At 47.2% G+C, this 26,254-nt stretch overlaps 10 protein-coding genes across 10 annotated transcripts; 5 read left to right on the forward strand and 5 right to left on the reverse strand.

Moving 5' to 3' along the window:
* The first annotated feature begins 66 nt into the window (after positions 1-66).
* On the forward strand, positions 67-1,809 carry EDB82DRAFT_487760 (beta-lactamase/transpeptidase-like protein). Its single transcript, XM_025730200.2, has one exon. The coding sequence runs from the start codon at positions 181-183 to the stop codon at positions 1,570-1,572; it is 1,392 nt and encodes a 463-aa protein (XP_025589348.1). The 5' UTR covers positions 67-180; the 3' UTR covers positions 1,573-1,809.
* Positions 1,810-3,705: 1,896 nt separating this feature from the next.
* On the forward strand, positions 3,706-4,977 carry EDB82DRAFT_487766 (tryptophan RNA-binding attenuator protein-like domain-containing protein). Its single transcript, XM_025730198.2, has 2 exons — positions 3,706-4,373; positions 4,423-4,977. Exons 1-2 carry the CDS (start codon positions 3,861-3,863, stop codon positions 4,636-4,638), a joined length of 729 nt encoding a protein of 242 aa, XP_025589347.1. The 5' UTR covers positions 3,706-3,860; the 3' UTR covers positions 4,639-4,977.
* A 471-nt stretch (positions 4,978-5,448) lies between these two features.
* EDB82DRAFT_533023 (Lactonase, 7-bladed beta-propeller-domain-containing protein) lies at positions 5,449-6,970 on the forward strand (the record flags this gene model as incomplete). Its single annotated transcript, XM_065609260.1, has 7 exons — positions 5,449-5,728; positions 5,777-5,949; positions 6,004-6,062; positions 6,113-6,248; positions 6,304-6,316; positions 6,365-6,439; positions 6,494-6,970. 7 exons carry the CDS (start codon positions 5,449-5,451, stop codon positions 6,892-6,894), a joined length of 1,137 nt encoding a protein of 378 aa, XP_065465651.1. The 3' UTR covers positions 6,895-6,970.
* Positions 6,971-7,140: 170 nt separating this feature from the next.
* Positions 7,141-8,241, reverse strand: EDB82DRAFT_487769 (AhpD-like protein). The gene is made up of 3 exons (XM_025730196.2): positions 7,600-8,241; positions 7,504-7,549; positions 7,141-7,434 (listed from the first exon to the last, which is right to left on the reverse strand). Exons 1-3 carry the CDS (start codon positions 8,086-8,088, stop codon positions 7,388-7,390), a joined length of 582 nt encoding a protein of 193 aa, XP_025589345.1. The 5' UTR covers positions 8,089-8,241; the 3' UTR covers positions 7,141-7,387.
* Positions 8,242-8,403: 162 nt separating this feature from the next.
* Positions 8,404-11,023, forward strand: EDB82DRAFT_59098 (fungal-specific transcription factor domain-containing protein). Its single transcript, XM_025730195.2, has 6 exons — positions 8,404-8,634; positions 8,697-9,396; positions 9,473-9,839; positions 9,890-9,957; positions 10,010-10,328; positions 10,388-11,023. Exons 1-6 carry the CDS (start codon positions 8,512-8,514, stop codon positions 10,941-10,943), a joined length of 2,133 nt encoding a protein of 710 aa, XP_025589344.1. The 5' UTR covers positions 8,404-8,511; the 3' UTR covers positions 10,944-11,023.
* A 120-nt stretch (positions 11,024-11,143) lies between these two features.
* Positions 11,144-12,582, reverse strand: EDB82DRAFT_59101 (uncharacterized protein). The gene is made up of 5 exons (XM_025730194.2): positions 12,337-12,582; positions 12,042-12,272; positions 11,825-11,992; positions 11,541-11,774; positions 11,144-11,489 (listed from the first exon to the last, which is right to left on the reverse strand). Exons 1-5 carry the CDS (start codon positions 12,407-12,409, stop codon positions 11,344-11,346), a joined length of 852 nt encoding a protein of 283 aa, XP_025589343.1. The 5' UTR covers positions 12,410-12,582; the 3' UTR covers positions 11,144-11,343.
* Positions 12,583-12,810: 228 nt separating this feature from the next.
* Positions 12,811-14,059, reverse strand: EDB82DRAFT_487772 (Alpha/Beta hydrolase protein). Its single transcript, XM_025730193.2, has 4 exons — positions 13,602-14,059; positions 13,267-13,549; positions 13,044-13,211; positions 12,811-12,994 (listed from the first exon to the last, which is right to left on the reverse strand). Exons 1-4 carry the CDS (start codon positions 13,890-13,892, stop codon positions 12,930-12,932), a joined length of 807 nt encoding a protein of 268 aa, XP_025589342.1. The 5' UTR covers positions 13,893-14,059; the 3' UTR covers positions 12,811-12,929.
* Positions 14,060-14,080: 21 nt separating this feature from the next.
* Positions 14,081-16,174, forward strand: EDB82DRAFT_487773 (major facilitator superfamily domain-containing protein). The gene is made up of 5 exons (XM_025730192.2): positions 14,081-14,477; positions 14,532-14,694; positions 14,748-15,702; positions 15,752-15,885; positions 15,940-16,174. Exons 1-5 carry the CDS (start codon positions 14,310-14,312, stop codon positions 16,065-16,067), a joined length of 1,548 nt encoding a protein of 515 aa, XP_025589341.1. The 5' UTR covers positions 14,081-14,309; the 3' UTR covers positions 16,068-16,174.
* A 509-nt stretch (positions 16,175-16,683) lies between these two features.
* EDB82DRAFT_533028 (uncharacterized protein) lies at positions 16,684-17,976 on the reverse strand (the record flags this gene model as incomplete). Its single annotated transcript, XM_025730191.2, has 2 exons — positions 17,506-17,976; positions 16,684-17,459 (listed from the first exon to the last, which is right to left on the reverse strand). Exons 1-2 carry the CDS (start codon positions 17,957-17,959, stop codon positions 16,684-16,686), a joined length of 1,230 nt encoding a protein of 409 aa, XP_025589340.1. The 5' UTR covers positions 17,960-17,976.
* Positions 17,977-18,602: 626 nt separating this feature from the next.
* EDB82DRAFT_441212 (uncharacterized protein) lies at positions 18,603-26,225 on the reverse strand (the record flags this gene model as incomplete). Its single annotated transcript, XM_025730190.2, has 5 exons — positions 18,603-19,963; positions 20,014-20,429; positions 20,479-20,760; positions 20,812-25,552; positions 25,606-26,225. The coding sequence occupies 5 exons, from the start codon at positions 26,223-26,225 to the stop codon at positions 18,640-18,642; spliced, it is 7,383 nt and encodes a 2,460-aa protein (XP_025589339.2). The 3' UTR covers positions 18,603-18,639.
* Positions 26,226-26,254: the final 29 nt, after the last annotated feature.

The raw sequence follows: 26,254 nt of genomic DNA on the forward strand, positions 1-26,254 counted from the left end.
CCATTGGCCGAGCCATTATGTAAAAATTAGTCCTACCTTGGCTGACGACATTCTGTGCCCTCGAAAAATATTCTCTGCTCATAAGAAACTGCATCTCCATTTTTGATTCTTGTTTTTTTCTAAAATAAGTAGAACAAAAAGAAAGACACAAAGCAATCATACTTTTGAAAAGAAATCGTTATGAAATCTCCTATCCCTGACTACCTGAACCAAGTGCTGGAGAATGCCCGCCCTATTGAGGGTGGCAAGCCAGCCAGCTACATTGAAACCCTGGCCAAAGCCGACACTTCCAAAGTAGCGGTGGCACTGGCCATGGTAGACGGCCAGGTATACTCTGCCGGAGACGACGACATTGAATTTTCCATTCAATCCATCTCCAAAGCCTTTGTCTACGCGCTCGCAATTGAAGATGCTGGTCTTGACAAGGTCCTCGAAAAGATTGGTGTAGAGCCTTCTGGCGACGCGTTTAACAGCCTCTCCCTGGAACGCGGCAGCAACAGACCCATGAACCCCATGATCAACGCTGGAGCCATCACAGCGCATTCTCTCATCGGAAAACCAGACTGGACTTCTGAGCAGAGAACAGAGCGTATTCTGAACGCGCTTTCACTATTGGCTGGCCGACAATTGCACGTCTGCGAAGAGGTCTACGAGGCTGAGCTACGAGGTGCTGACCGAAACATGGGAATCGGATATATGCTCAAGGCAGCCGGCATCATCACTGGTGACACGCAGCAAATTGTTAAAGGATACATTCGCCAATGCGCCATCAACGTCAACGTGCGCGATTTGGCCACTATGGCAGCCACTCTCTGCAACGCAGGAATCCACCCTATTTCTGGAGACAGAATCATTCCCCAGGACAGTGTCCGACAGATTCTCTCCGTTATGAGTACATGCGGTATGTACGATGCTGCAGGCGATTGGCTCTCGCGAATCGGCATTCCAGCCAAGAGCGGCGTGGCTGGTGGTATCATCGGTGCTCTGCCTGGTCAAATGGGTATTGCCGTCTTCTCCCCCAAGCTTGACAGCCGAGGAAACAGTGTACGAGGTGTGGCTATCTGCGAACAGTTATCGAGCGATATGGGTCTTCACATGATGGATGTCAGCCAAATCGCCCAAGCGACTGTGCGCACATCCGTGGCTACTATTGTCGCAGGCGACAATGAACCTCACCACTCCAACTGCAACAAAGAAATTCTTATTTTTAGCCTGCGTGGTGTCGTCCGCTTCGCAGGATCAGAGCGCCTTACTCGCGAGATTACACGAGTTCTCGGCGCACCAAACCCTGATGATCCTGGCTGTGGAAGCAGCCGCCATGCATGCGCCATCGTCTTTTCATTCCGCGATGTCTTCTCATTCAACGCCGTCGCCCAACGAATTATCCAAGCTGATATTACCCGTCTACTTCTTGACGGAAGAACTATAGTCGTTATTGATCCTTCTGGTGTTTTGACCATTGACACAGCGCGTGCAGGCAAAAAGCTCAAGGTTGTGGAAACCGAGGGAGAGGCAAGGGACTTCATTGGAGGAATTGGATGCCATACAGTCAATAAGAGCGATGAATGGTGACTAGGGGCGTATTCCTCAAAGACTCTGGTGAGGAGGCTCTTTGAAGGAAATGGCTTACTTGATGTTATATCTGCAGCTGTCGGGCACAGCATGGACTATATTCCTCGCGTGCCGGAAGGCTGGTAGAATTTCTGGTGGCATAGATAAAATTTTGGCGACGATGAACGGTACAATGTTAGGGGCGCTCGGTGTTTATCAAGGTTTAGATATGAATATAACGATACTGATGAAGCTTCCAATATTTATATGGCTGTCCCTTTTCATCCATCGTCCGTTGACTGTTGCAATGCCTGCATGTGCACGTTTTAATTGGATCTGTGAAGATTACTTTGTCGACTACCAAGGATATGAGCCCTGGTGCTTGGGTAAATATTTCAGTGGCCTTTATAATAGCATCATATCCGTTCCGCCCATCTCCTGGATCCCCGTCTTAAGCAAGCCGTCGCGGAAAGCATCTCCTCTAATCAAGTCAGAATTCATATACAGGAAGTAAGTGCTATATCCATGTGTATTGTCTTGATGGTCCATGATGTCGTTCTTTTTTTGTGGTTTCTAACATATGAATTCCGCAGCAATCCTCCTTCTGGCCATTTTGAGGTTCTTTTGTGAATTGGTCAGGACAAACAATGATTTGGCCGATGTATGGCTTCCCCATCGTTCGAACAATCCCCTCTCCGTTGTAAAGTTCACAAACCTCATTAGAAGTTGAAGACATACTCAATTATAGATGCTGCATGGTTTTCGTCGTGCACGCCTCGACGGCCTTAAATAAGCTGCCACCTTGAACGCGGATAGCGCCTGAAATCGCAGTTATTACACCCAACTGGATGCAAGCGAAGATGATATTATCTTCCCAGGTAAAGGTTTCGCCGAGAAACTGGCGAGTGGATTGTTCCCCGAAAAGCGCTAGAATTCTAAGATACACAATCAATCTTGCTACGAACAGTGATAATTAGAGTGGGAGACATACGAGCCGATATTAGAGAATATGTTCAGCAAGAAGCCAGTATTGTCCTTTTCATCTCCGACAGTAAATACGGCCGTGGCTGATAGAAGCAGCAAGACCACCAAAAACGTAGAGACGGCACAGTTGACACTGCATATGGATTCAATGTATCATTGCCTTGGATTCTTTTACTCGATGGAAATTCAATGGACATTTCCACCCAATATTTTAATTAGCCACTCCATAGATCGACGCATCGACCACTGATAATTCCACGGAATAGTTTTTATTTTTTTATTTTTTTACCACATATCCTGCCTTTCTGATGGCTCATATCATCCAAGCGCTGATAACGTGAGGGTAGCACGAGATATGCGTGAGCCTATCAACTTGACATACAGAATTGATGTCAGATTGTTTTTCATTACCTCCAATCGGACAGTCGTAACATCAAATAGAGGGAGGGGATGACTAACCAGTAATTAATGTTGATGGCCAACTAGAATGAGAGCATATACGTACAAATGAGGCAATGACCTCGACGATCACTACAAAGTACCATATCAGGTCCTTGGCAATCAGGCTGTCAGTTTGTTTGCAAAATGTTGACAAAATCTGACATCTTAAAGCCTAAAAGCGAGTGTACCCGAGCTGTGACCCAAGCGCCGATCTGGTGCACAGCAGCAATACAGAGTGATGTCCCTTTTGACCAAGAAGGACCCATTAAATCTTCGTGGATGCTCTTCCAACTTGATTTCGCTGGGATGCCTGCATGATATCTCATTCGATGAACCCATGGCTCGATTTATGAGCTGAAAAACTCTCAAACCGTACAAAACCAGCATTACGATCCATCGGCGAAACAGGTCCCACCCACTAATCCAATAATCTCGCGATGTTACAGTTTATCCTTATTTTCAATGCCTGTCACATGCAAGTAAACAAAAGAGTGCCTTACTTTAAGGCTGACAATTAGTCAACTGCCCTTGCAGAGACTTGATACTATACCTCAACAGGGATAGATCGAGGCAGATTTATCTTCAACACGAAATGTCCAGCTAATGATATAGCCTGAAATGGATTAGTGCTGTCAGTGAGCCTTGATGTAAGCGGAGTTACCGAAGTGCCTTTCAGACGTATTACACAAGTCAGATGTCCCTGAAGCTAGGACTCGTGCAATTAAGATGATATAAAGCTATGGATATTCTGTCCTGTTGTAATTTCCTCTCCATCTTCCTGTTCCCATCTTAATATCGCGACATCCACCCTCATCGAAAATCATCACGCGCAATTTCCAACTACAATCAACATATCTTTGTTTACATAAATTCACAGAGCCGGCATGTCGCACCAACAAGGATATGGTCAGCCCTCTCAGCAAGTCATGGCCCCTCAAAATGACTCTGGCAATTTCCCAGGTGGTCGTTTTAGTATCGCCCATCGCGACACCAATGCCGTTCTCAACGTCGAGCTGCAACAAGGCACCACGGTGCGTTCCAAATCTGGAGCCATGATTCACATGTCAGGTTCCGTGGAAATATCGGGAAAATCCAAATTCTCTTTCGGAAAGCTCTTTACCGGAGGTAACATGTATGAGTCCTTGTACGCTGGGCCGGGTCGTGTCGCACTTGGCCCAACACTCTTTGGAGACATCATCTCCCTACACGTTGACGGTAGCCAGTCCTGGGCTATTGGCAAAGACGCTTTCCTCGCCAGCACTTCTGAAGTTACCAAAAAAAGAGAGACTCAAGGACTTGGCAAGGCCTTGTTCTCAGGTGAAGACCTCTTTGTCTTTCGTGTCGAGGGTCAAGGTATCATGTGGCTCACGAGCTTTGGCGCTGTTGACCGACTAGATGTAAGTTTCTACAACACTTCTGTTGCTCACACTACTAACTCTACCGCAGCTGCAACCAGGCGAGCAGCACATTGTAGACAACGGCCATCTTGTGGCATGGAGCTGCAATTATTCGATCGAAAAGGCTGGTGGTGGAGCCATGACCGGTCTGAAGACAGGAGAGGGCCTCGTGTGTCGCTTCACCGGTCCTGGTTCGGTCTATGTACAAACCCGAAATATGGACGAGTTCCAGTCTTTCATCAAAGAGACTGTCGGAGCTTCTTAGAGTAGTCAAGAGTAGTCATTATGAGTTGAAAGGCAGGATAAATTGTCGGACTGTCCATAATAAGCAATCATTCTAGTTTGTAGTGTTACCAGAACAATCTTTATGTGTCAAGACGCAATATCATTCAACCAAATTGTCTACATCACATATGGCCCCTCGAAGATTACAATAAGCCGCGAATATAGATAAACATAATTTCGCCATTCTTTCTATCGTTTTATATTAGGCAAGCTGTAAGGTAATCAGATACATTTAACTACTTATATACGAAATTTGCAATTATTGTTTCTTAAATTAATTAATGTACAGTTCCAGTGGTATGAGAATATTGGATTGTAATCTGTTAGTTTAAAATTGTATTTAGGTAGTACATCAATTCTATCTAGACTTAAACAATAGTACCAAAAAGTCACGTTACATTTATGTGGAATCCATGTGATAATAGCTTAATCTGGAAAGTATTGTTCTAAGATTCGGGAGAACGTTGTGCTCCGCGGCCATTTCCCGCGCTGAAAGCCCGACGATCGTCAGTGTCGTCGACAACTAACCTTGTCGATTGTTTAACCCTTGTCCAAATCGGATTAAGTCTAGAAATGAACGGTAGATATTAGCAGAGTAACAGTAGACGCGGGGAAGGTCTGGGGTTAATTGTTGGATGTGGAGATAGCTAGATCAGTGGAAAGAGGAAAACCCGGGGTAGTTTGTAGCCGAAATTCTATATAATGTGGAAGCTTGGCTCTATGGCAAAAGAGAAGAAGCAGGGCGAAAACCAAATCAGCACTGATAAGTATACAACAGAAATTATTCGTTATGCCTACTCTTGAGTTTGCAAGCTCTGTGGGAAACACCCTTCACCACTTGGTGACCGGGTCTTACACCAACACGACTCTCTTTCTTCTTGCTTTCGATACTGTTGCTCGGACTCTGACTCTGAATTCCACTGTCCCTGGATTCGGACTTCATCAGTTTGTCACCAGTAATGCCGCCAAGGACAGGGTCTATGCCACCGCTATGAGCGAGCCTCCTCAACTCTTTTCTTGGTCAGTCGATGAGAACTACAAGTTCACTTATCTTGATACTGTCAATATTAGTAAGTTAAAACCTAAATGGCAGCAAATCAGCTTCTAACGTGGAACAGCCTCTTCATCTTGTTACATCTCCGACGACGGCAACCTGGCTTTCTCTTCTGGCGGCTCAACTGCCCACATCCATGCCCTCACTGAGAACGGAGGACTCGGCGAAATGGTTGATGAGCTCTACATGGTACCAAAAGAGGAGATTAAAAATGTTAACAAGACTCGCGCGGCTGTGGTAAGCTACTCTCACGCTACTGTCACCCTGGTCGGTACTGATTAATACGCACAGCTTTATGGTGCTCATGCTTTTGATGTCAACATCAATCGTAAGGGCTTTGTTCCTCACTTGTAAGTGTCGCGCTTTCTCTCGCGTGTTTTGCATCTAACAAGTTTCACAGGGGTATGAACTCAATTTTCATGTACGACATTGCCGAGAATGGTACCGCTACTCCTTTATCCATCAACCTTAGCCCCTCTGAGGGTGATGGTCCCCGTAACTCCCTCTCCAGCAAAGACGGAAAGCTTCTATACGTGGTAAGTGGCGGTTAGATCGAGACACAGTTATTGAATGACCGCTAATTGAAGGTAGATGACTGAGCACAGTGAGTAACGAGCCAAGGGTATCGCGAACAGTTGTACTGACCCTTCAGACCAATGGCTAGACGTTTACAAGGTTCATGACACTCAACTTGAGCATATTCAGCGAAGCAGTGCGATTCCCGATGGTAAGATAAGCTCATCGGTGTTATATCAAGGTATCACTAATATGTTATTGGTAGATGTACGAGGCACCTACACGTTCCGCAGCAACACTGTCCAGATGTCCCGGGATGGAAAGTATCTGCTTACTAGTACTCGCAGCTGGAACAACACCGAAGCCAACGGATATGTCGCTGCTTTTGCTCTGGATAAGCACGGCAAGCTTAAGAAAGAGAAGGCCGTAGCTTTTTACGAAGCTCCTGTGACCCTAGGCTCTGCAGGTGGCCTACGAGTTCTTCCATGGGGTGACGAGACCACTCAGGACCCGAAGGGAATTAGCGACTACATGTATCTTAGTGACACTTCTGAAGGTTGGATGTTCATCTTGGGCTGGACTCCTGCGAACTACACCCTCGATGTCGTGGTTTCGCTGCATTACCCCGATAACCAAACTCCTTACGAAGCTACCTGGTTGGACTGAAAGCCCCGGATGGATACATGACTTTCTGGAATATGTTTTTGAGTCATAGAAGACAATTGATCTCACGGGTTTTGTCATACATAGCAGGCAACATTATGTCCAAAAGGTTTATACCAAGAAATTTATCAATAGCGTATTCCGTGGCGTCAAAACAATTACTTATTTTCTCGTAGATGAGCTACCTTCCATCCCTAGAAAATTGATTGTAAGAAACATGACGCCAAGGCGACGCAAACTGTTTATTGTGAAAGTTGTTATATTGTCTTCTACTTGGCTAACATTCGAGAGGTTCACCGTGATACCGGCTTGTTGTGCAATTCACCTTGTTCTCCACACTCACACATATGCTGAATCATATCAATGGAAGTCGATGGACATCAGTACCCTCATTCTATCACATGTCAGAGTAGTCCAATTTGAAGAATCTGGGAGCCAATTGTTACAACAAATTAAATTAAATTTAATCCCCTGACAACCTGATCTCTTCTTTCGTTTATGAGGTCTGGGGTAGCTCCGGAGCAGTGCCGTTTCTTTCTCCAACTGTAATATGATGTCATTAGACACGACTCCAAACAGACTATAACTTGGTGTAATGAGGGGGGAACATACCATCTAAAGCCACAAGAAAGCGGCTCACACAATTATAACATGAGATCTACATCAGTGTCAGAATTAGAATTTTGTGAAAAATTCAGTTTGACCTACCGTTGCAACAATTTCAACAATCTCTTGACTGTTGAAGAAAGACTTGAGCTTACGGAATGTTTCATCAGCGACCTGAACATTCTTGGTCATTTCGTCGGCCATGACACAAACTGCCCATTGCTTCTCTGTAAAGCCTGCTGGGATATCACTAAGAACAAGTCTCTCTTCTGTCATGAGATTCTTCATCGCGTCTGAAGACACGCCTCCCTTGACTGCTAGAGGAGCATGGTGCATCCATTCATACCAAGCCTTATTGACAACAGCGATTCGGCAGATGGCAAGTTCTCGCAAATCATTGGCAAGAGAGGTTCGTGTCCGAACTGCCCCCACAAACGTGTTCCAACCCAAGGCAACTTGAGGGGAATGGAGAAGCGCCAAGTCAAGGGGTTGGAGTGGGCGGGGGTGACGTCGTGCTTCAATGGCAGCCACAATTGACTTCTCTTCTGCGGAGGTGGTTGGAGGAGGGTTTGATACGTAAGGGACTCTCATGGTGGGTGTTATTGGGTAAGGGTTAAGATGAATTCCTTGATGAAATCGTAAGTTTGGTATAGTAGTCTGGTTCGTACAAGCAGCTGAAGTACCTATCTATTATTAATAAAGACGGTCAGTACATTTCTCCATTAGCATAGTTGAGCCATTTGGCCATCGCTTGTGGTTGCTCGATCTTGCCGCAGATCTCCCCGCAGGTCTCCCCGCAGACTCCGCGGCAAAGCACCGCGGAGATCGACCGATCCAATCACAGGACTCAAGATTCACTAGGCTTGCCCTCGCTCACTGATATCAGTCTGCTGGGGGCAGGCTTGACGTGAACCATCGCGTGTGAGAATTTCGGCGCTCGAAAACCGTTCAGGACGTCTCGTGTCTCTATCGATCGCCAACTGATTTTCGCTTTCTTATCATTCCCTGATAATAATGGATCCAGACCAAGAACATGGGTTGGAGGGAGAAGGACCCAGCTCAACCAATCGCGCCAAGAAGCAGCGCCTCTCACGCAAGTATCGTGGATTGACATGTGCCAATTGTCGCATCAAAAAGGTAACAACAATCGACTACTCCATTGATATGTATTTGTATCGACTGACGATAAATCATGCTAGGTTCGCTGCGAGGGTGGTCAGCCAACCTGCAAGACATGCGAGATCTATCATGTCGAATGTCGTTATGACAAACCACCACCACTCTCTCAGGTCGTCGCCATGGCCAAGAAGCTACAAGAGGCAGAAGAAAAACTTGAGCGTCTTCAAGGGGCCGAATCAACGACTGCTCGTCCAGCGATCAGGCCACCAAGTGTTGACGGTGCAGTACCTCACACAACTCAATTCATAACCAACATTATACCTACCAACGCACAATTAGTACCAGCGCATCAGACGAGACCACCTCCAATTGAAGTTCCGTTGGAACCTTATCGCCGCCAAAGCCACCAAGATATCGAAAGCTCTGCGGGTTCAGCACCAGCAATCACTGGCACGCCCCAGGAATCACTAGCTAGAGACATAAGCCTCGACGAACACGGAAAAATATGCTATTATGGCCCAACCTCTGCCGTACATGAACCAATAGGTCTTGCATCCCCATCGACCAATTCTTTGGGTCTCGGCGAGAATCCCAGAAGGGGTAACTTACGCGATTATTTGGTATCACGAGCTAGAGAATCGACAATCTGGGAGGACTTTGCATTGGGGAATGCCGCAGTACAAGTTGGTCTTCCTCGTCCAGTCATAGCAAAGCTACTTCATCTGCATTGGAGTTGGGTTGCCCCAATGTTCATGTGGGTGTATAGACCAGCATTTATGCGTACGTTCCCAAAACTGTCTTGTTATATCTCACCATCCTTCTCATATCAATCGTTACTAAAATTAGTATTTATTAGGTGACATGACCACCGGTGGGCGTTACTATTCTGAGCTTCTTCTACTCGTGCTGTGTGCCCATGCCTCCAAATACTATGATAGCAGCCATTCTCAGCTTCTTTTCAACCGTGTTCGACTACTACTCGGCGAAGAAATCCAGAAGCCAAGCTCGATCCCCACTATACAAGCCCTCCTTCAACTAAGTGCTAGAGAACTCGCACAAGGAGCCATTTCACAAGCGTGGCTGTATAGTGGCATGGCGTTTCGCATGTCCGCCGATCTTGGCCTACAGCACAATGGCCCAGATATTGCTGATCTCAAGGGACTGGACCCTGTGGATCTAGAAATACGAAAGAGATTGTTTTGGAGCTGCTATTTCTGGGATAAGTGAGTTCCCCATAGAAGTAGGAAGAATGATCACTGATCAGATCTCACAGAGCCATTAGCCTTTATACCGGGAGACTACCGGCAGTTACGGAGCTGCCGCAAAGTCCAATTGACTTTAGTATGTTGCCGACGGTTGATCACCATATACTACATTTACTAACAAGTTGAAGTGGATGACTCGGCAGAATCTGATACCTGGTCACCCTACCACGAAGATACTTCCCCTCTTACTCGACTACCGCCCAGTCAATATCCCGCTATGCAGAGTCATGCAGTCTCTTGCTTCGCCAATTCATGTCGACTATCTGTCATTATTAACGACATAATTGTGCAGCTATACGCTAAGAGAAGCCGAGAGATGACCGAGGCATCCTTGAACGACATCAAGGCTCGGCTAGATAGTTGGCGAAATGAATCTCCAGCACATCTACGCTATGATCCAGAACATTTACCTACAGCCTGTCCACCCCCACATATTATCTCGCAAAAGTCAGTAATTGATCAGCATTCATTCCCCGATTCCTCTATGCTAATACCTTTCTAAACAGTTTACTGTATTTCACTACTGTCATCTTGGCTCATCGTCCTTTTTGGTCCGCTCCAGCCTACTATCAGGTGTGCATAAGTGCAGCTTTGAGTATGGAAAAACTTCTCCTACTACTAGAATCAACCTTTGGCTTTGAAAACATTACGTATCTGATGGGGTATTGCATCTACACTGGCGCATCAGCGGTCCTCGAAGATGCTAAAAACAACGGTGGTGCATCGCATCCCACTATGCAGACCTTTCTCAGGGCACTGAATGGTGGCATGGCCAAATGTCCATTGCTGGAGCGAAGCTTGCACATCATCATCAAAGGCCTCAAAAGATCCCCCGTCTATCGAGCACCAGACGAGAATTGCCTGTCTGACAGTACCACCACCGCTGCTGCCGTCAACAGCTACATTCCAGCGTTCCCCTATCTGGATCCCGTAAGTCCTAATGATTTCGATATGGATGCGTATCTTCACAGTATGATGAACATGGATACGATGACTTCCCTGGACTGTTACCCTGAATTGCAAATTGATTTGGACGAGATGATAAGACACGCACCACCATAAGTTCTCTTGAATTAACAAAAACTCAATCAAAAGTTTCTTGTTGCACTCTTGTGCAATGGTTGATTAGTTATGTGCATGACTATTGTGTATGGGGTCACGGTGTATACAACAGTAACCACTATTGTAATATAGTTATCCAAGACATGGCTATGCTGCTTAGTCAATATGTTAAACTCAACCAAGACCGATGAGAAGGCTTTTCTATAGGAGAAGAAAAAAGAACGAGCCGTATCGGTGGTAAGTGGGAAGAGATTTGTTTCCTGCAACAATTTCTACGAGGCTGATGTGTTTCGCTTGGTCTCCTGCTAGCGTTGTGCATAAATATGATAAATGGGAGTAATTGGTGCTGTATAATTTGTAATTGCTAGTATCTATATCCCAATCCACAGTGTCAATTCTATTAATTCTTAATACCAGTATTCTCTGCTGCCAGATTGTCGGCCTTCAATGCAGGTCTATCAGCCTTACCCGCGGTGGTTCCTCCGTCCACTGGCATTATGAGACCAGTAATCCAGCCTGCTTCCTTACTGGCCAAGAATAGGATAGCTGCACGTGGTGTTAGATGTTGCGCTTCTCACAACTTGGGAATGAACTTACCATATCCGACATCCCAACCAGTGCCCTCCTTCTTCATTAGGTTCTGGTTAATTCTCGCTTGTCGCATCTCATCTGTCATGCCTCGTCCCCTTGTCATGGGAGTGTAAACCATGCCAGGGGCAACACAGTTGACACGGATGTTCTCTTGGCCGTGGTGAGCAGCCATGGCACGGGTCATCTGAATGATTGCTCCCTTGGTTGTGGGGTACAGCAAGCTGGGGTTTCCACCAAGCACTAGTTTCATCAGCTTCTTTCCATCTGTAGGTCAAACATGGACTACTTACATCCGCTTACAGAGGACATATTGATGATGGAACCGCGGCCTTGCTTCCTCATTTCAGGGATAGCATGTCGGCTCATCATAACCATGCTTGTGACATTGATACGAAAGTCTCTCTCCCAAGCATCTAGGTTAATATTCGTGGCATCACCAATTGCACCGCCAACACCAACTACAGAACCTGTTAGTCTGATCCTACAATGCTGTTCCCGGGTACTTACCAATGTTGACGAGGATGTGAAGAGCTCCCCACAGTTCCACCGTCTTGTCAACGGCATTTTTGCATGACTCTTCTTGCGTTACATCGGCCTGGATGACCTCTGACATACCACCCTCCTCGTCAATCATACGCTTGGTCTCTTTCGCCCAGTCCACGTTGAAATCGACAAGGGCGACTTTGGCACCAGCGCGTGCAAGAAGAATAGCGGCGGCTCGTCCATTGCCAATTTCGCCTTTTCACGAAAAGAGTTAGACCGATCATTACCCACAGATATTTAGAAGTTAGATAGAACCTACCATCCATTCGGGAGCCAGCGCCAGTAACAATTGCCACATCTCCAGTGAAGTCGAATGCTCTTGGAGGAGCCATTGTGAATATTATGAATGGATATGGTTATGAGAGACAATTGCAATTGTGTGCGTGCTTTGAGCGGTGATGATTCCTGACAAGGAGATATGATGTTGCTAAGCTCATATATATGACTACATGAGATGTAAAATGTAATAGTCCTGAGGCAAACTATTCACGATGGTCTTTCCAAGCTTCGGTGATTCGCCGCGGATAATACCCGTGGAAATCACTCGACGTAGCTCGACCCTCAGCAATGGACCTTTAGTGGGTGTCATACACTATAACCGTCAGTATTCCGGGGCTCAGTAGCCTCTAGAGCGGCGGCCAAGACAGAGGTCACTGATTGTGTTTTACTATTTTGAACGCCAGTCGTCCTACGAGGCACAGACACATTTTTCATGAACGCCTATACATGGAGTGCTCACTCAATTCGTTTGTAGTAAACAGTAGATGAAAAATGAAAACGACTTATTTGGTTTTTCTAAGACACTTTGAGGCTGATTTTAATGATCAAGAATACGTTATCTACTAATGTGTCTCATTGTGACAGCCAATAATCGAACCATGACACTATACCCGCAAGACTCTGCTCCTTGACCCATCCTAAGCCATGTTAGTGAAAGACAAGTTGGATGGATAGAGGGTAACCTACTCTGATAAGGATCACTCTGATCGCCCCTTAAAGCGAATCCATGTTCAACACCAGAAAACACCTGGTAATGGAATACCTTTTTATTGGATTGTAAGATATCCAATGCGCGACGTCTAGATGGGACGTCGAATGTGTGGTCAATTTCGGAGCATGACAGAAATAGAGGTTCTATCGATATGGTTTAGTTAAGAATCTTGCCACAAACCAACTTAATGGGACTCACTCTTTAGATCCTGAAAGTGGTGTTCCTTCAGAAACGCTGGGTGAGCAAAAGCACCGACTGTCACGGTGTCACCCTTGAGTTCGTTGCAGACATACGGAGCACCAAAGCAGTAGCCGACACAGGCAAACTTGGATGTGCTTGTTCCGTAACTCTTCTTCACGGCGTTCACCCATTTGGGGACTGCCTCATCGGCAAACGCTGTGTGCTTGCGTTTCCAAGCCTCGTAGTCAAAGTCTGGATTTCTGTTGTCATGGCGGTCCTTGCGATGCTTCCAGACTGGGTCCTTTGTAATCTCATTAGTTATGGATCCATCTTGGCGGAGGGAGAGCGCTAACCCCACGAAAGTAGTCCAGGCCTAGGACGAGATAGCCTGCATCAGCAAAGGCGTCCATGACCAATAGGCCATTAGGAAACATGCCCCATACATCAGGAAAGTACAGAAGGATATTTCCATTTGCCTTTCCATCTGGGGGTCTTGTTATGTAGGTTTCGACATCTGCAATTGTTTCCCAAGTGCCTCTGGATTCGCCCTCATGAATTGTGCCTTTGAGGCAACAAGCACCACTGGGCTTAGCCAGGTAACTCTCACTCTTGGGCTCTGCTGTGGTTGACGTTGACTGTCCCATGATGTTCTGCGATTGATTTATGATTTGTGGTTTAGATTTGTGATGATTGACGCGAAGTGTAGTCTTGCAAACGTAAGAGTCGCTTCATCTTAATAGTGCTATTGATGAACTAGGACGGACATGTCAGTTGTGGCAATATAATTATTCGGCTAGGAGCCGCGGAAAATGACCGTGGGAATAATCCAGCTACAGATGGATCAATCTTCGCTAGCTATGAGGAGAATCTCCAGCCCCCGTGGGGTAACCAGATGTTACCCCAGACTTAGTCACTCCCCACAAAATATCCCTTAGGAAACCAGCAACAATTATATACAACCGCCAAGTTCCTCTTTTCGTTGATCCTATCTTCCCAGGCTCACAACTCACAAGTCCGACATCGTATCACAAACCCGTCACTTGAGAGACCAGATCGAAAGCATGACCGACATGCCCAAGCCAGCCCCCGAGGCTCCCCCCAGCGTCACGGCCGTTGAAGACTCTGAACTCAAGGGCAATCGTGCCGAAATGAGCCAGAACCAGCAGGAGAATGCCGTTGGTTACAACGAATATCTTGAGGCTCGGGACATCGAGTTCTCTGACGAAGAGGTACACTTTTGTTACTCCTCACGACTCCCGATTGATAGTCTAACAGGAGTTTAGGCGAAAAGACTTCGCTGGAAGCTCGATCTTGTCATCCTTCCAATGTTCTTGATCACACAAGCTTTGCAATTCATGGATAAGACGTCCCTGAACTATGCAAACCTGTTTGGTTACCAAGAGGCTCTGGGTCTCAAGGGCAACCAGTTCAATTATCTCTCCGCAAGTAAGTCAGACCATCGATTTGCGTCTGGTTTGCACTTACTAACACGCTTAAAGTGGTGTATGCAGGTTACTTCTTCGGCCAGTACCCCTGCGGTTGGCTCATTGGACGATATCCCGCACAAAAGGTCATGGCTATCAGTGTTTTCTTCTGGGGTCTGATGGTTATTATCATGACTCAGAGCAGAGACTACTCTAGCGCATTGGCAGTTCGATTCATTATGGGTGTTTTCGAGGCGGCTGTTACCCCTGGTCTGACTCTCATGACCGGCTTCTGGTACACGAGACGCGAGATTCCTCTCCGTCAGTGTATCTGGTACTCATCCCTCGGTTGGGGTGGTATTGTCGGCTCCTATATTTCCATGGGTGTTTCCAAACTCCCTGTTGATCTGAAGCCTGAGCGATGGGAGCTCATCTTCTTCATCCTCGGTGGTGCCACTTGCCTCTGGGCATTTGTCATCTGGTTCCTCCTCCCCGACTCGCCTTCCAACGCCAAATTCCTCAACCATCGCGAGCGTCTGATTGCTGTTAAGCGTGTCGCCTCCAACGAAACCGGTATCAAGAACAAGGCATTCGACAAGAGTCAGGTCAAGCTTGGCTTCATGGACCCTAAGACTCTTCTACTCTTTACTTCTGTGTTTGCTGCCGCCATTCCCAACGGTGTTGTCAATTCTTTCTCTACTGTTATCATCCGTGATATGGGCTTCAGCACTACCGAGACCACTCAGCTCAAGTCTGTCGGCGATGCCATTCAAATCATTGGTCTTCTCATTGGCGGAAGCATCATTCTTAATGTTCCCAACTCTCGGTTGCTTACTGCCACCGTCGCCAACCTGATCTGCACTATTTCGGCTGCGTGCATGGCGTACCTCCCACAAGAAAACACCTGGGGCAGACTTGTGTGTTTCTGGCTGGTTAACGCGCAGTCCGTTGGCTTCACCGTCTCTTTAACAACCATCTCATCCAATATGGCTGGATACACCCATCGCTCCTTGGCTAGCGCTATGGTCTTGTAAGTAACACGTATGTCTAATTGTTTTACTTGGCTAATACTCTCCCAGTACTGCTTACTGTTGGGGCAACTTCGCTGGACCTTTTGTTGTCAAGAAGTCTCAGGCTCCCCATTTCACGGGTGCCACCATTGGTCTCCTGGTTGGATATGCGATCAAACTTTGCTGCCACTTTGCCCTTCTCGGTATGTTTAACCATCGCATGATATACTGTCAGTCGAGCTAACTGTTACTTTCAGTCTACATGTACCTCATCAATCGCCACCGCAACAAGACCTATGGAGCCCCCAACAAGGAGCGAAGCAATGAAGCAGGAATGAGAGACCAGACCGAGTTTGAGAACAAGGACTTCCGATACGTGCTGTAGATAGGACTCCAAGTATCGTTTTGGGACTCTTGACGGCAAACAGTGGATAGTCAGATGTTGCCACTCTAAATACATATAGTTAATCTTATTTGGACCCAAATGTTCCACAATATTTCTTTCCATGCCTTGTTGATGCACAAAACATCATGGTGAAGACGCTATATGCCTGGTAATGAATCACGTTGTACGACTTAGAAGAATTTGCCTTCTTGCGAACAGATGCGATGTATTCCGAACTATCAATGAGGAATGGCGTAATGTTAAAGAAACTCACAACTATTGTACTTGCTCGCAATAATACACAAATTATGTAGAGCTCCAATCAAATAGCAACATATTCTGATCCATCTATCAGGAGCCGACTGTCTTATCACGGGGTTCACACATGATTTTAATTATATTGTACATGCAACAAGTTGCTCGTGCCTTTCATAAAGAGGTGAAAGAATAAGGTCAAAAGCAATCATGTTACAAAGACTTGCTAAACCACATGCGTAATTGACAGCCGACTTGAACTAAACACTACAGGCAATGCATCAACCAGTAAATACTTTCTTGGTCTATATTCAAACCGGCTTCTTTTATGAAGCGCTCCCAGCAAATGCTTCCACCGGTTCTAGTAATGAAGCTTTGCCAACTGCGCCATATCATGAACAGCAATAAACTTCGGTACATTGACGTGCACCTGCAGCTTTTTCCCATTCTCAAATTCGACTGCAACAAAGGCTTCATGATCGCTGACCGTGTCGTCGGTGGTGACGTGAACCTTTTCTTGTAGGGCGATGACTGTCTTATTCTGTACCGCCTCGTCGGTGAACTGGCTAGGGGTAGCTTCACCGTACAGAAGGGCTACAGCAGCAGCGTGGTAAACACTGAATTTTCCAGCAAGGCCATTCTCAGGTTTAGGATCGTCTGTCAAGAACAAGACCTGGGGATGGGTCCTAGCAGTGACATTGGCAATCTTGCTGATATCATAACCCTTCTCCTTGGCTTGATCATGGATCTGAATCCAGCCATCGATAGCAGCATGGATGATGCGATCACAAGGGAAAGGTTTGAAGGTGTTCTTAGTCGTCTCCCAGACTTTTCCAAAGGTTGAAAATTCCTCGGTCAAGTTCTCACGAGTGCTTATGACATGCGACCAGCCTCGCTTAGCCTCAAGACCTTGGAGCGATCCACCGAACCCATTCTTTGCGAGCAATGCCGATGTGAGACCAGCCTGTGCGGCGGCTCCAACGTGGAAAGGCTTAGTATCTGTGCCGAATGACTCGTGCATTCCGATGACCTGGACTGACGCGATACTAATGGCTCTCTGCATTTGCTTAGCGTCGAGGCCAAGTAGCTTTCCAGCTGCCACAGCGGCACCAATCGATCCAGTAGTACTAGTGATGTCTATGATTTGTTAGCTAATGTTTGTCATGCGTCTGAGGTTACTCACGCCAGCCAACATTGTAGTGTTCCGGGTAGACGGCAACTCCAAGCTTGCACTCAGTCTCAATGCCTGCCACAAATGCTGCTAGAAACTCTTCACCAGTAACATCACCCATCCATTCAGCCAGAGCGAACAAGGCTGATGCCACCGGGCCTGATGGATGCACTGGAGTGTCGACATGCGTATCATCATAGTCGTCAGCATGAGAAGCAATCCCATTGATCAGAGCCGCGGTTCTGATGTCGACATGTTGTCCGATACCGAAGATGGTTGAATTGCCATCTGAACCAGTGAAAGGCGACATTGCTTCAAGTGCTATACTAGCAGGAGGCAGAGCATATCCTCCAATAGCACACCCAGCCCAGTTGTAGACACTCTTAACAGCCATGTCCACAACAGGCTCGGTGAGGTTGCCAAACTGAAGGGCTAGAGCCCAGGTAGCTAGGGTTCTCGTGGCCATGTTAGTGATGTGAGCAGTGATGTTTTGGGGGAGCCTGTTCGTCACTACCGATGGCACTATACAGACTGATATTTATACATGTCCTTCCTTTCTCGTCTCACGATGTGAACAGTGATCTACATTTCAAATACTGAATTAGTTCAATGAGTCAATGTAACTTGTGACTACGTATAACAAAATAGTACCACATACTGAAAGGCTGAGACATCTATTCCCCCGCATTATGTGATAAACAATTTGGATTAAGGGCATAATCTAGCCGATCATGACCACCACATAGTAACTTTGTCTAAGCTAGGTTGGCCCTGAATTGGGGTTGTTACGGGTCATATCCTTGCATGTTGATTCCATGCGCTTTTAGCCCGGCCCATGGGCAGGTTCCGCGGGAGATGGCCGACAGCACTAAAGTCTAGGGCATGCGAGCCTGGGGTAATTATTCACTGTTTTCTTCACTTACAGTTCAATCCACGGAGAGACTATTGTGTTGTTTTATTAACGAATTCCAATACCATGACAGGTTGCGCAATTTTGTGGTCTGTAACAGTCGTTTTAAATACCAAAACAACGGCAGAAGATATGTTCACGCAATTGTCTCATCTTGGGTTACTGTTATTCTTCGGATAGAGCTTTAGAAAAATGAATCGTAATTATTTTGACTGCCATTCTTGTGTCAAAATACACTATGTGCTTCCAAAGACGTGCTGTAAACCTCTGGCAGCATGGGCTCCAAGCATATCAAGACTACCCATTGCCATCATCTCAAGTACGCTAATGTCAAATTGGAAAACAGTCTTCCACCACTGTCGCACTTCAATCGCTACCAGCGAATCCATTCCCAAGTCGGAGAGAGAAGAGGCTGTTTGCAAGTCCTCCACAGGTTTGAGTAAGAGGCCATACACCTTCTTTCCAATCTCTCGGGCGAGCAAGCGAGATGACTCCTCCTGCTTCAAGATTGAAGGGTCTCGCTTAGCCCTCGAGATGAAGGACTTGAGTTCATCATTTGTTGCACCCGTAGAGGCCTCTGTAGCACCCCTGTTATTGTGGAAGGCAGCCATTCTAATGTCTTTCTTCCAAAGAGAGCGGTTGGAAGGATCGCTAAGGGAAACGTCCGGTCGGAATCCAAGACAAAAGTTATCAGAAGTCTTAGTCATGGCTGCACCGAGTGCATCGAGGAATTCGTGCTCTGACACAGTGCCGTTGAAACCAGTTACTTTGAGTTTCTGCATAATGGACTGTTTTTCGGCCAAGTATCCAACCTCTTCCACCGCTCCGATGTCGATAGAACAGGCTGGGAAACCTCGGCTCTTTCGATAGTTAGAAAAGGCATCGAGGAAGGTGTTTCCACCGGCGTAGTTCACCTGTCCAGGCTGTCCAATGACACCAGAAAGCGAACTGAAAAGGATAAAGAAGTTGAGGTCTGCATCAGCGGACATGGTCGCTTTATGCAAGTTCCAAGTACCCTGGATCTTGGGGTCAACAGCAGTATTCCACTCCTCCATAGTCATCCTCGAAAAGCTCTGATCCGCGAGAATCATGGACATTTGCAAAACTCCCTTTAGGCGACCATCAGCTCGTGCAACTGCAGTAGTAACGTCGTCAAGGTTGTTGATGCTGCCCTGAACAAAGTCTACCTTGCATCCAAGACTTTCTAGTTCTTGCTGTAGGTCGAGGTGCTTCTCATTCGTTCCCGCACTACGGGAGAGATAAATGAGGTGACGAGCTCCTCGCTGAATCAGCCATCTGGAGATGGATCGACCTAAGCCTCCGAGCCCACCCACAAGCAAGTATGAAGCCGTTGAATCTAGTGTGACTGGTTGCTTTCGAGATTCGACTTCCAAGCTGGGCCCGGCTGTTGTGTCCATGGAGACTACAATCTTGCCAAGATGAACGCCCTGCTGCATGTACCTGAAGCTGTCAAGAATTTTGTGAGGGCGGTAGACTTTAATGGGACGAATTGGTTGGATGTGCCCGTCTTTGTAGAGTCTAATGACATCTTTGAGAAGCCTGTAAAGTAAGTCAGTCATCGATCAGAAGATGTGGTTGTCTTAACTCACTCTTTTGCGATAAGCCCCCTCTTGAAACAAAGCTGATCAAGATCGACACAAGAGTAGGTACGGTTGTCCAGGAAAGGGGACATGTCAAGTTTACCAAACCCAATCAAGTCTCGCTTCCCAATCTCTACCATCCGACCGAACTCCGCAATGCACTTCCAGGTAGCGTGTAGAAGCTCGCCAGACAGGGAGTTGAGCGCCAAGTCAACACCCTCGCCACCAGTTTCATGCATAATTCGCTCGACGAATGACTCGTCGCGAGAGTTGAAAATGCATGAACGATCTAGACCAAAGTTGTCTTCGAGATATTTGATCTTCTCCTCGCTGCTTACGGTTGCATAGATCTTTGCGCCAACCATCTGGGCCAGTTGTATAGTAGCGATGCCAACACCGCCGCAAGCGCTGTGGATCAGTATGGACTGGCAATGTTAGTATCATTCCCCAAACGTTAGAGGTACCATAGCGTACCTGTCCTTTCTTGAGATTTCCCATGTTGAAGATTGAGTGATATGATGTTGCAAACACACAAGGTATGGTTGCTGCGTCTTCGAAGCTCAGATTATCAGGAATTCTCTCACAGAGGTTCTCGGACATGACAACATGAGTGGCGAAAGAATCATGAGCTATGAAAAGAACACGATCCCCGGCCTTTAGGTCCTTGACGTTTGGTCCGATACGATTGACAACACCAGCACCCTCAAGACCGAAGCCGTTGCCGCCGTCGACAATACCCATGGCACATAAGACATCCTGTAATATCGGTTAACACAAAGTCCAGTAAAAGCAGATAAGAGAATTCACTTTGAAGTTTAGACCCGCAGCTTGCACTCTGATCTCGACATCATCGCCAGTTAGTGTGGGCGACTCGTAGCTTGCCCAGTGCAAGGCGTCGAGCCTGCCAGGCTTGCTTGTTTGAAGCGCCACTAGATTCTCTTCGCTAGACATCAACAGATTATCCTGGGCTGAGAATGGATAGATGCGACCGACATGGACGGTGTTGTTGACGATCGCATATTCGTAATCGGGTTTGAGAGTCTCGTCCTCTTTTCGTGTTTGGAACCTCTCAAACACGTCAACGATTCTCTCTGATGATGCTGTCACATTGTCGACTTCGCAAGTGCCGAATTCTAACAGCATCTCAGATCGAAGAGCTCTAGATATACCCAAGATCTGGCCGAAGCGAGGATCCAAACACCCCATTTGCGAAACATGAGTGATCCAAAGGAGACTGGTATCTTTGAGGCTGCTTGTCAAAATCTTGAAAGCGTCAAATCTTTCGCTATTAATATCCCCAAAGAAAGGCTCATCTTCGTCCATAAGTGCAATAATGCGGTACCCAGTAGGAGCTGACTGGTCAAAGATTCCTCTTCGATGGACAGAGTAACCCCGTTTCTCCAAACTTTGACGGAGTGTCTCCTCTCCCTTGGTCTCAACATCGGACATGGTCAATAGCTCAACATGCCTGTTCGTGTCCGTTTTGATTGCTGGTCTAGAGAGAATCATGGCATTCAAGTGATTAGGCCCCACTGTGTCAAGTACAGCTGCATCTGGGGTCTCGAAACCAGCAGCCTGCAACTCTGCTCCCCAGCGCTCGACAGAGATGTATGGCTCATGAGACCGACCGTCTGCCTCGCCGTACCACCATCCTGGCAGTGTCCCAAAGATGTAGTTGATCCATTTCGAAGTTGGTGTGAGCTCGTGGAGTAATAATCTTCCATCGCGACTGAGAAGCTTTCGGACATTCTTTAAGCTTTCGTTGATTGACTTTGTAGCGTGAATGACGTTAGTCGCCAAGATGAGGTCGTACTCACGCCCATCAAACCCTTGCTCCGACGGATCCCGACTGATATCCAGTGTGGCAAATTCCATGTTCTGAAAGTCTTTGAAGCGCTTCTTGGCATTCTCAAAGAAACCAGAAGAGATGTCCGTATATGTGTAGTTGGAGAACAATACTTTGCCAATTGGAGCCAGGTACTTCAAGAGTTGAGACGTTGACCCACCAGTTCCAGCACCAATCTCAAGGACACGTAGATTAGGCTTGCTATGGGCCAAATGCGTGAATAGTTCCGATTCGTCACAGTTGTCCATGAATGTGTAGAGGTTATTCAAGGTGCCGTCGGACAACAGTATGTCAAGAGGCTCCTTGCTACCAGTAAAGATATTGGAAGCATTGGCAAATACTTTCTCGATAGCGATTGCAGCGTCCTTTGCCGAGGTTTTCTTCAATTCTTCCATTAAGCCATTGATTTGAGATTTGAGTTCATCATCGTTCAGAGACTCGAGACTCCCAATGCCATCAATCTTGATCTGGCGGTTAACCCATGCCTTGTATTTGTGCATGTGCTCAATGGTCGTGTCCAGCTTAGCGATGTTGTGCTTCGTGTGCACCATACATAAGTGAGATAGTCGTGTAAGATCTGGCATATGCTCGCTGCGATCAATTGCGGGCTTGATGAGGGTCTTCGGATCGAGAAAGTCAATGTGGGGAGCCCATTCTGATCGGGCGGTCGGTTCGACGGGCTTGCCTCCATTTTGATCGCCAACTGTGGTGAGCTTAATGCCAGAGGTTAAAAGTACCAACTGGCCTTCGGCATCGACAATCTGACCGCCGCCCGCAACAGAGCCTGTGGAGGTGTAAGATGCGTTTGCTCTGATGTCGAATGAGTTGGTGAAAGTTGGTCGATAGATGCACATCTCATCAATATGAGTTGGTACCATTGTTTTGTCAAATCGGTCGGCAAATCCTCTTGAAACAGCGACACTGAGAAGTTGTAGTGACGCATCAATGATGGTCGGATGGAGATGATAGCTGATCTGTTCGCCTGGCTTGCTCAAGACTCTTGACTGTGCCTTTTGTTCCACTGTATCTGAGCGGATCTCGCCAAGTCGTTGGAAATCTGGTCCAAAGTTCAATCCAGATTTAGCCAAAGATTCGTAACAGCGACCAATATCTACTTTGCGCAAGAAAGGCTCCTGTTTTCCTGTTGTCGCAAGTTTGTCGCTTTGTGATGTGGTTTCACCAGAGCAATGTTTCGTCCATGACGTGCCATTGTATGATGCAATTGTGAACTCCCACCATTCACTGTCGAGAGAGTCGGTCAAGCGCTTTCGCCGAATTGTAGACATAATTTCTACAGGCTTGCCCTTGGTCAGGACCAAAGCCGTACTGACCCTGACAGCTCGCAGCTTGAAGCCTTCGTCGACGTGGGTCAATTGCCTTATGGCCTCACCAATCATGCCAGCATAGCCAGCAAACGGGAAAATAATATCATCTCCAACCATGTGGTCACGGATCCAAGGAGCGTTATCAAGGTGAAACAGGTTCCGGAAAAGGATGTTGGAGTCGGTACTCTCTGGGACGCGAATACCCAACAAGTCATGATACTTGTGCTCGCGATGTCTCCACTCGTTCGTCAACCTTGATTCGTACCAATGCCTCTCAGAATGATTCCAGGGATATCTGGGTAGATCTGGCAATACCGTGCCTTTAGCGATGACCTTGGTCAGGTCAACGCGAGCATTGAGGTTAAAGAGACTGCCAGCGCATGAAAGGAAGCATTCAACGTCGTTCTTATGGCGAGTAAGAACTGAGACGTAAGGGAATGAACTAGAACACTGTGCCTGAATTTGTCGCAACGGGCCAGCAAGTGCAGAATGGGGTCCAACCTCCAAGAAGAGTGCATTCTTGATGGTTCCCTGATTGATGATTTCTGAAATAGCAGGACTGAAGCGGACTCTGGACTCCATGTTGGTTTGCCAGTAGCGTGGGCCGAATTGGTGGCTTTCAGTGAGTGTGTTCCCTGTAACGCTGCTGTAAAACAGCTTGGTGGGCTTTTTAGGCGAGATTTTGTCTTGCATAAGGGCAAAGTAATCATCACCTATCTCTTTCATGTGATGGGAATGATATGCCATGTCAACTTGTAGTAGTCGCGCCATCGCATCAGGCTTCGAAGCTTTGATCACTTCAATTGTTGACTCTACCGCTTCCGTATCACCAGCGATAGTGACGCTGCTTGGGGAATTCTCGCAGGCAATAACGACGCCCGACTGCAAGTACTGCTCAACGTCTCCAGCACCCATTCCAATAGCAGCCATGGATCCAGGCTTGGTTTGACGCTTGGTAACAAGTCCACGGTAGAAGGCGATTGTGATAGCTTCCTTCGCTGTGATGGCACCAGCTGCATAGGCACCAGCGACCTCGCCACTGGAATGACCTACCACAGCCTCGGCTCTGACACCGACAGAAGCGAGGGTATCAACCAAGGCAACTTGCATTGCAGTGCAAAGGGGTTGTGACAACTCAGCCGAACTGAGTCTGCTCGTTTTGGGAGGTTTCTGAAGCTCCTCCTCGATAGTCCAATCTGGTCCATCTTCAAGAGATTGGAGATGAGCGTCCAAGGCAGCGATAGTTTGTCTGAATGTAGGAAATTGAGAGCTATACATCAATTCTCTTCCCATTTGTGGCCATTGAGCGCCTTGGCCAGTGAAGACCATAACTATGTTGGGCTTGTTTCCTACTTTGGACGGGGGTGAAACCGTGAGAGGACCAAGAGGGCTGGCGATAGCAAATGCTCTATGCGGCAGATACTCGCGCTTGTGACCCAGTGTGAATGCAAGATCATCCACCTTTTCTGGGTTCTTCTCGGCATATTCTTCGTAGTTGGTGATCATCTGTCGAAGTGAATCCGCACCATTTGCGGAGAATACTAGCAATTGTGGTGATGTGGTCGCGCGTTCCACAGGAGGAGCGATCTTGAAGCTGCGGGCGGAATCAAGAATCACATGGGCATTGGTACCACCAATGCCAAAGGAGTTGACACTGATGCGCTCATGCTTTGAAGGGGGCCATGGTGTGGGTTCCGTGGGAACTGATAGCCCGCAGGATGTCCAGGGAATGTCTGGGTTCGGTTGGTTGAGTTTGATGTTGGGTGGAATTGTACGATTCTCCAAAGCCAGAACAGCCTTGATCAGTGATGTAAGACCTGAGGCACCTTCAGAGTGACCGAGATTTGGCTTCACTGACCCAATGAAGACACCTCCGGACGGGCCAAATACTCGGCCCACGGCCTTGGTCTCGATCGGGTCTCCAATAGCTGTTCCAGTGCCGTGGCACTCAACAAATGCCGTCTGAGAGTAGTCACTGATGCCGGCCATCTTGTAGGCTCTTCTGATCAAGATCTCTTGAGCAATGTCATTGGGTACCTGTATACCTCCAGCTGTACCTCTGCCGTCGCTGTTGGAGACTGTAGACCTAATGACTGCTCGGATGGGATTTCCATCGCGAATTGCATTGCGTAGAGGTTTGACGAAGATGGCTGAGATTGCCTCTCCTCGAGCATAGCCATTAGCGTCAGCTGAAAATGTTTTGCATGAACCGTCCGGTGAGAGAACGCCCTGCTCGGTCATTGCCACAGTCATTCCAGGTGCCATGATAAGATTAGCACCACCAACGATAGCGCCTTCGCAATCACCACGAGACAGCGCAACGCATGCTTCGTGGAGAGCGACGAGAGACGCTGAGCACCCTGTGCGGACCACCTGACTGAGACCTTGTTATTGACGGACAGGATTGCGAGATGGAGGAATTTTGCCTACCTTGGACCCATAAGATCTAGCTCGTATGAGACACGATTCGACAGCATGAAGTCACCGTAGCCCATAACTCGGTATAGTCCATACTGTTGAGCCTCTTTGGCAAACATCTCTACCCAGTCCTCGCCAAAGCTACCCATGAAGCAGCCGATGGGTCTACCTTTCCAGTCAAACTCGCCTGCATCTTCGAGGCACTCTCGCGCAACTTCTAGCATCTGACGCTGCTGTGGATCAGCGCGTTCAACTTCTGCTTTGCGCATGGTGAAGAATGATGTGTCGACACTAGCGATGTCGATGCTTTCATCTAGAAAGTAGCCATACTGTGTCTTGACTGTCCCGGGTTTCATGGTTTCAGACCAGTAGGAGGAGGCATTGTATCTTGACTCGGGTACTGGGCCGTGGGCATCGCCTTTGGATACCAAAAATTCCCAGAGGTCCTGTGGTGAATGTAATCCACCTGGGAGACGAACTGACATACCACAAATGGCAATGGGCTCAGCAGGAAGTGTGTTGGTAGAGTCTCCATTGACTGTCGCATCCCCATTAGTCCCAACAGAATGGAAGCCATTGGTTGAAGCATAGCCATTTTGTTTAATCGCCTCTGGGCCAGTGTCGTTGATCATGATTGCTTAGTTATGGATGTTTAGTACTT

The sequence above is a fragment of the Fusarium venenatum genome (genome assembly GCF_020744135.1).
Source record: "Fusarium venenatum strain MPI-CAGE-CH-0201 chromosome Unknown EDB82scaffold_1, whole genome shotgun sequence".
NCBI lineage: Eukaryota > Fungi > Ascomycota > Sordariomycetes > Hypocreales > Nectriaceae > Fusarium > Fusarium venenatum.

What these genes read in the sequence shown, in the direction of transcription:
- EDB82DRAFT_487772 (XM_025730193.2), bottom strand. Translation starts at nt 13,892, where the DNA reads ATGGGACAGTCAACGTCAACCACAGCAGAGCCCAAGAGTGAGAGTTAC. An exon ending in GCCTGGACTACTTTCGTGGG is followed by an intron (nt 13,550 to 13,601) that starts GTTAGCGCTCTC and finishes GAGATTACAAAG; the next exon opens with GACCCAGTCTGGAAGCATCG. An exon ending in CCACTTTCAGGATCTAAAGA is followed by an intron (nt 13,212 to 13,266) that starts GTGAGTCCCATT and finishes CCATATCGATAG; the next exon opens with AACCTCTATTTCTGTCATGC.
- EDB82DRAFT_59098 (XM_025730195.2), top strand. Translation starts at nt 8,512, where the DNA reads ATGGATCCAGACCAAGAACATGGGTTGGAGGGAGAAGGACCCAGCTCA. An exon ending in AGCTGCTATTTCTGGGATAA is followed by an intron (nt 9,840 to 9,889) that starts GTGAGTTCCCCA and finishes CAGATCTCACAG; the next exon opens with AGCCATTAGCCTTTATACCG. An exon ending in CCACATATTATCTCGCAAAA is followed by an intron (nt 10,329 to 10,387) that starts GTCAGTAATTGA and finishes CTTTCTAAACAG; the next exon opens with TTTACTGTATTTCACTACTG.
- EDB82DRAFT_487760 (XM_025730200.2), top strand. Translation starts at nt 181, where the DNA reads ATGAAATCTCCTATCCCTGACTACCTGAACCAAGTGCTGGAGAATGCC.
- EDB82DRAFT_59101 (XM_025730194.2), bottom strand. Translation starts at nt 12,409, where the DNA reads ATGGCTCCTCCAAGAGCATTCGACTTCACTGGAGATGTGGCAATTGTT. An exon ending in CGCTGGCTCCCGAATGGATG is followed by an intron (nt 12,273 to 12,336) that starts GTAGGTTCTATC and finishes TTTCGTGAAAAG; the next exon opens with GCGAAATTGGCAATGGACGA. An exon ending in TCACATCCTCGTCAACATTG is followed by an intron (nt 11,993 to 12,041) that starts GTAAGTACCCGG and finishes CAGGTTCTGTAG; the next exon opens with TTGGTGTTGGCGGTGCAATT.
- EDB82DRAFT_487773 (XM_025730192.2), top strand. Translation starts at nt 14,310, where the DNA reads ATGACCGACATGCCCAAGCCAGCCCCCGAGGCTCCCCCCAGCGTCACG. An exon ending in TTGGCTAGCGCTATGGTCTT is followed by an intron (nt 15,703 to 15,751) that starts GTAAGTAACACG and finishes ATACTCTCCCAG; the next exon opens with TACTGCTTACTGTTGGGGCA. An exon ending in CTGCCACTTTGCCCTTCTCG is followed by an intron (nt 15,886 to 15,939) that starts GTATGTTTAACC and finishes TGTTACTTTCAG; the next exon opens with TCTACATGTACCTCATCAAT.
- EDB82DRAFT_487766 (XM_025730198.2), top strand. Translation starts at nt 3,861, where the DNA reads ATGTCGCACCAACAAGGATATGGTCAGCCCTCTCAGCAAGTCATGGCC. An exon ending in GCGCTGTTGACCGACTAGAT is followed by an intron (nt 4,374 to 4,422) that starts GTAAGTTTCTAC and finishes ACTCTACCGCAG; the next exon opens with CTGCAACCAGGCGAGCAGCA.
- EDB82DRAFT_487769 (XM_025730196.2), bottom strand. Translation starts at nt 8,088, where the DNA reads ATGAGAGTCCCTTACGTATCAAACCCTCCTCCAACCACCTCCGCAGAA. An exon ending in TTGTTGAAATTGTTGCAACG is followed by an intron (nt 7,550 to 7,599) that starts GTAGGTCAAACT and finishes ACACTGATGTAG; the next exon opens with ATCTCATGTTATAATTGTGT. An exon ending in CTTTCTTGTGGCTTTAGATG is followed by an intron (nt 7,435 to 7,503) that starts GTATGTTCCCCC and finishes ATCATATTACAG; the next exon opens with TTGGAGAAAGAAACGGCACT.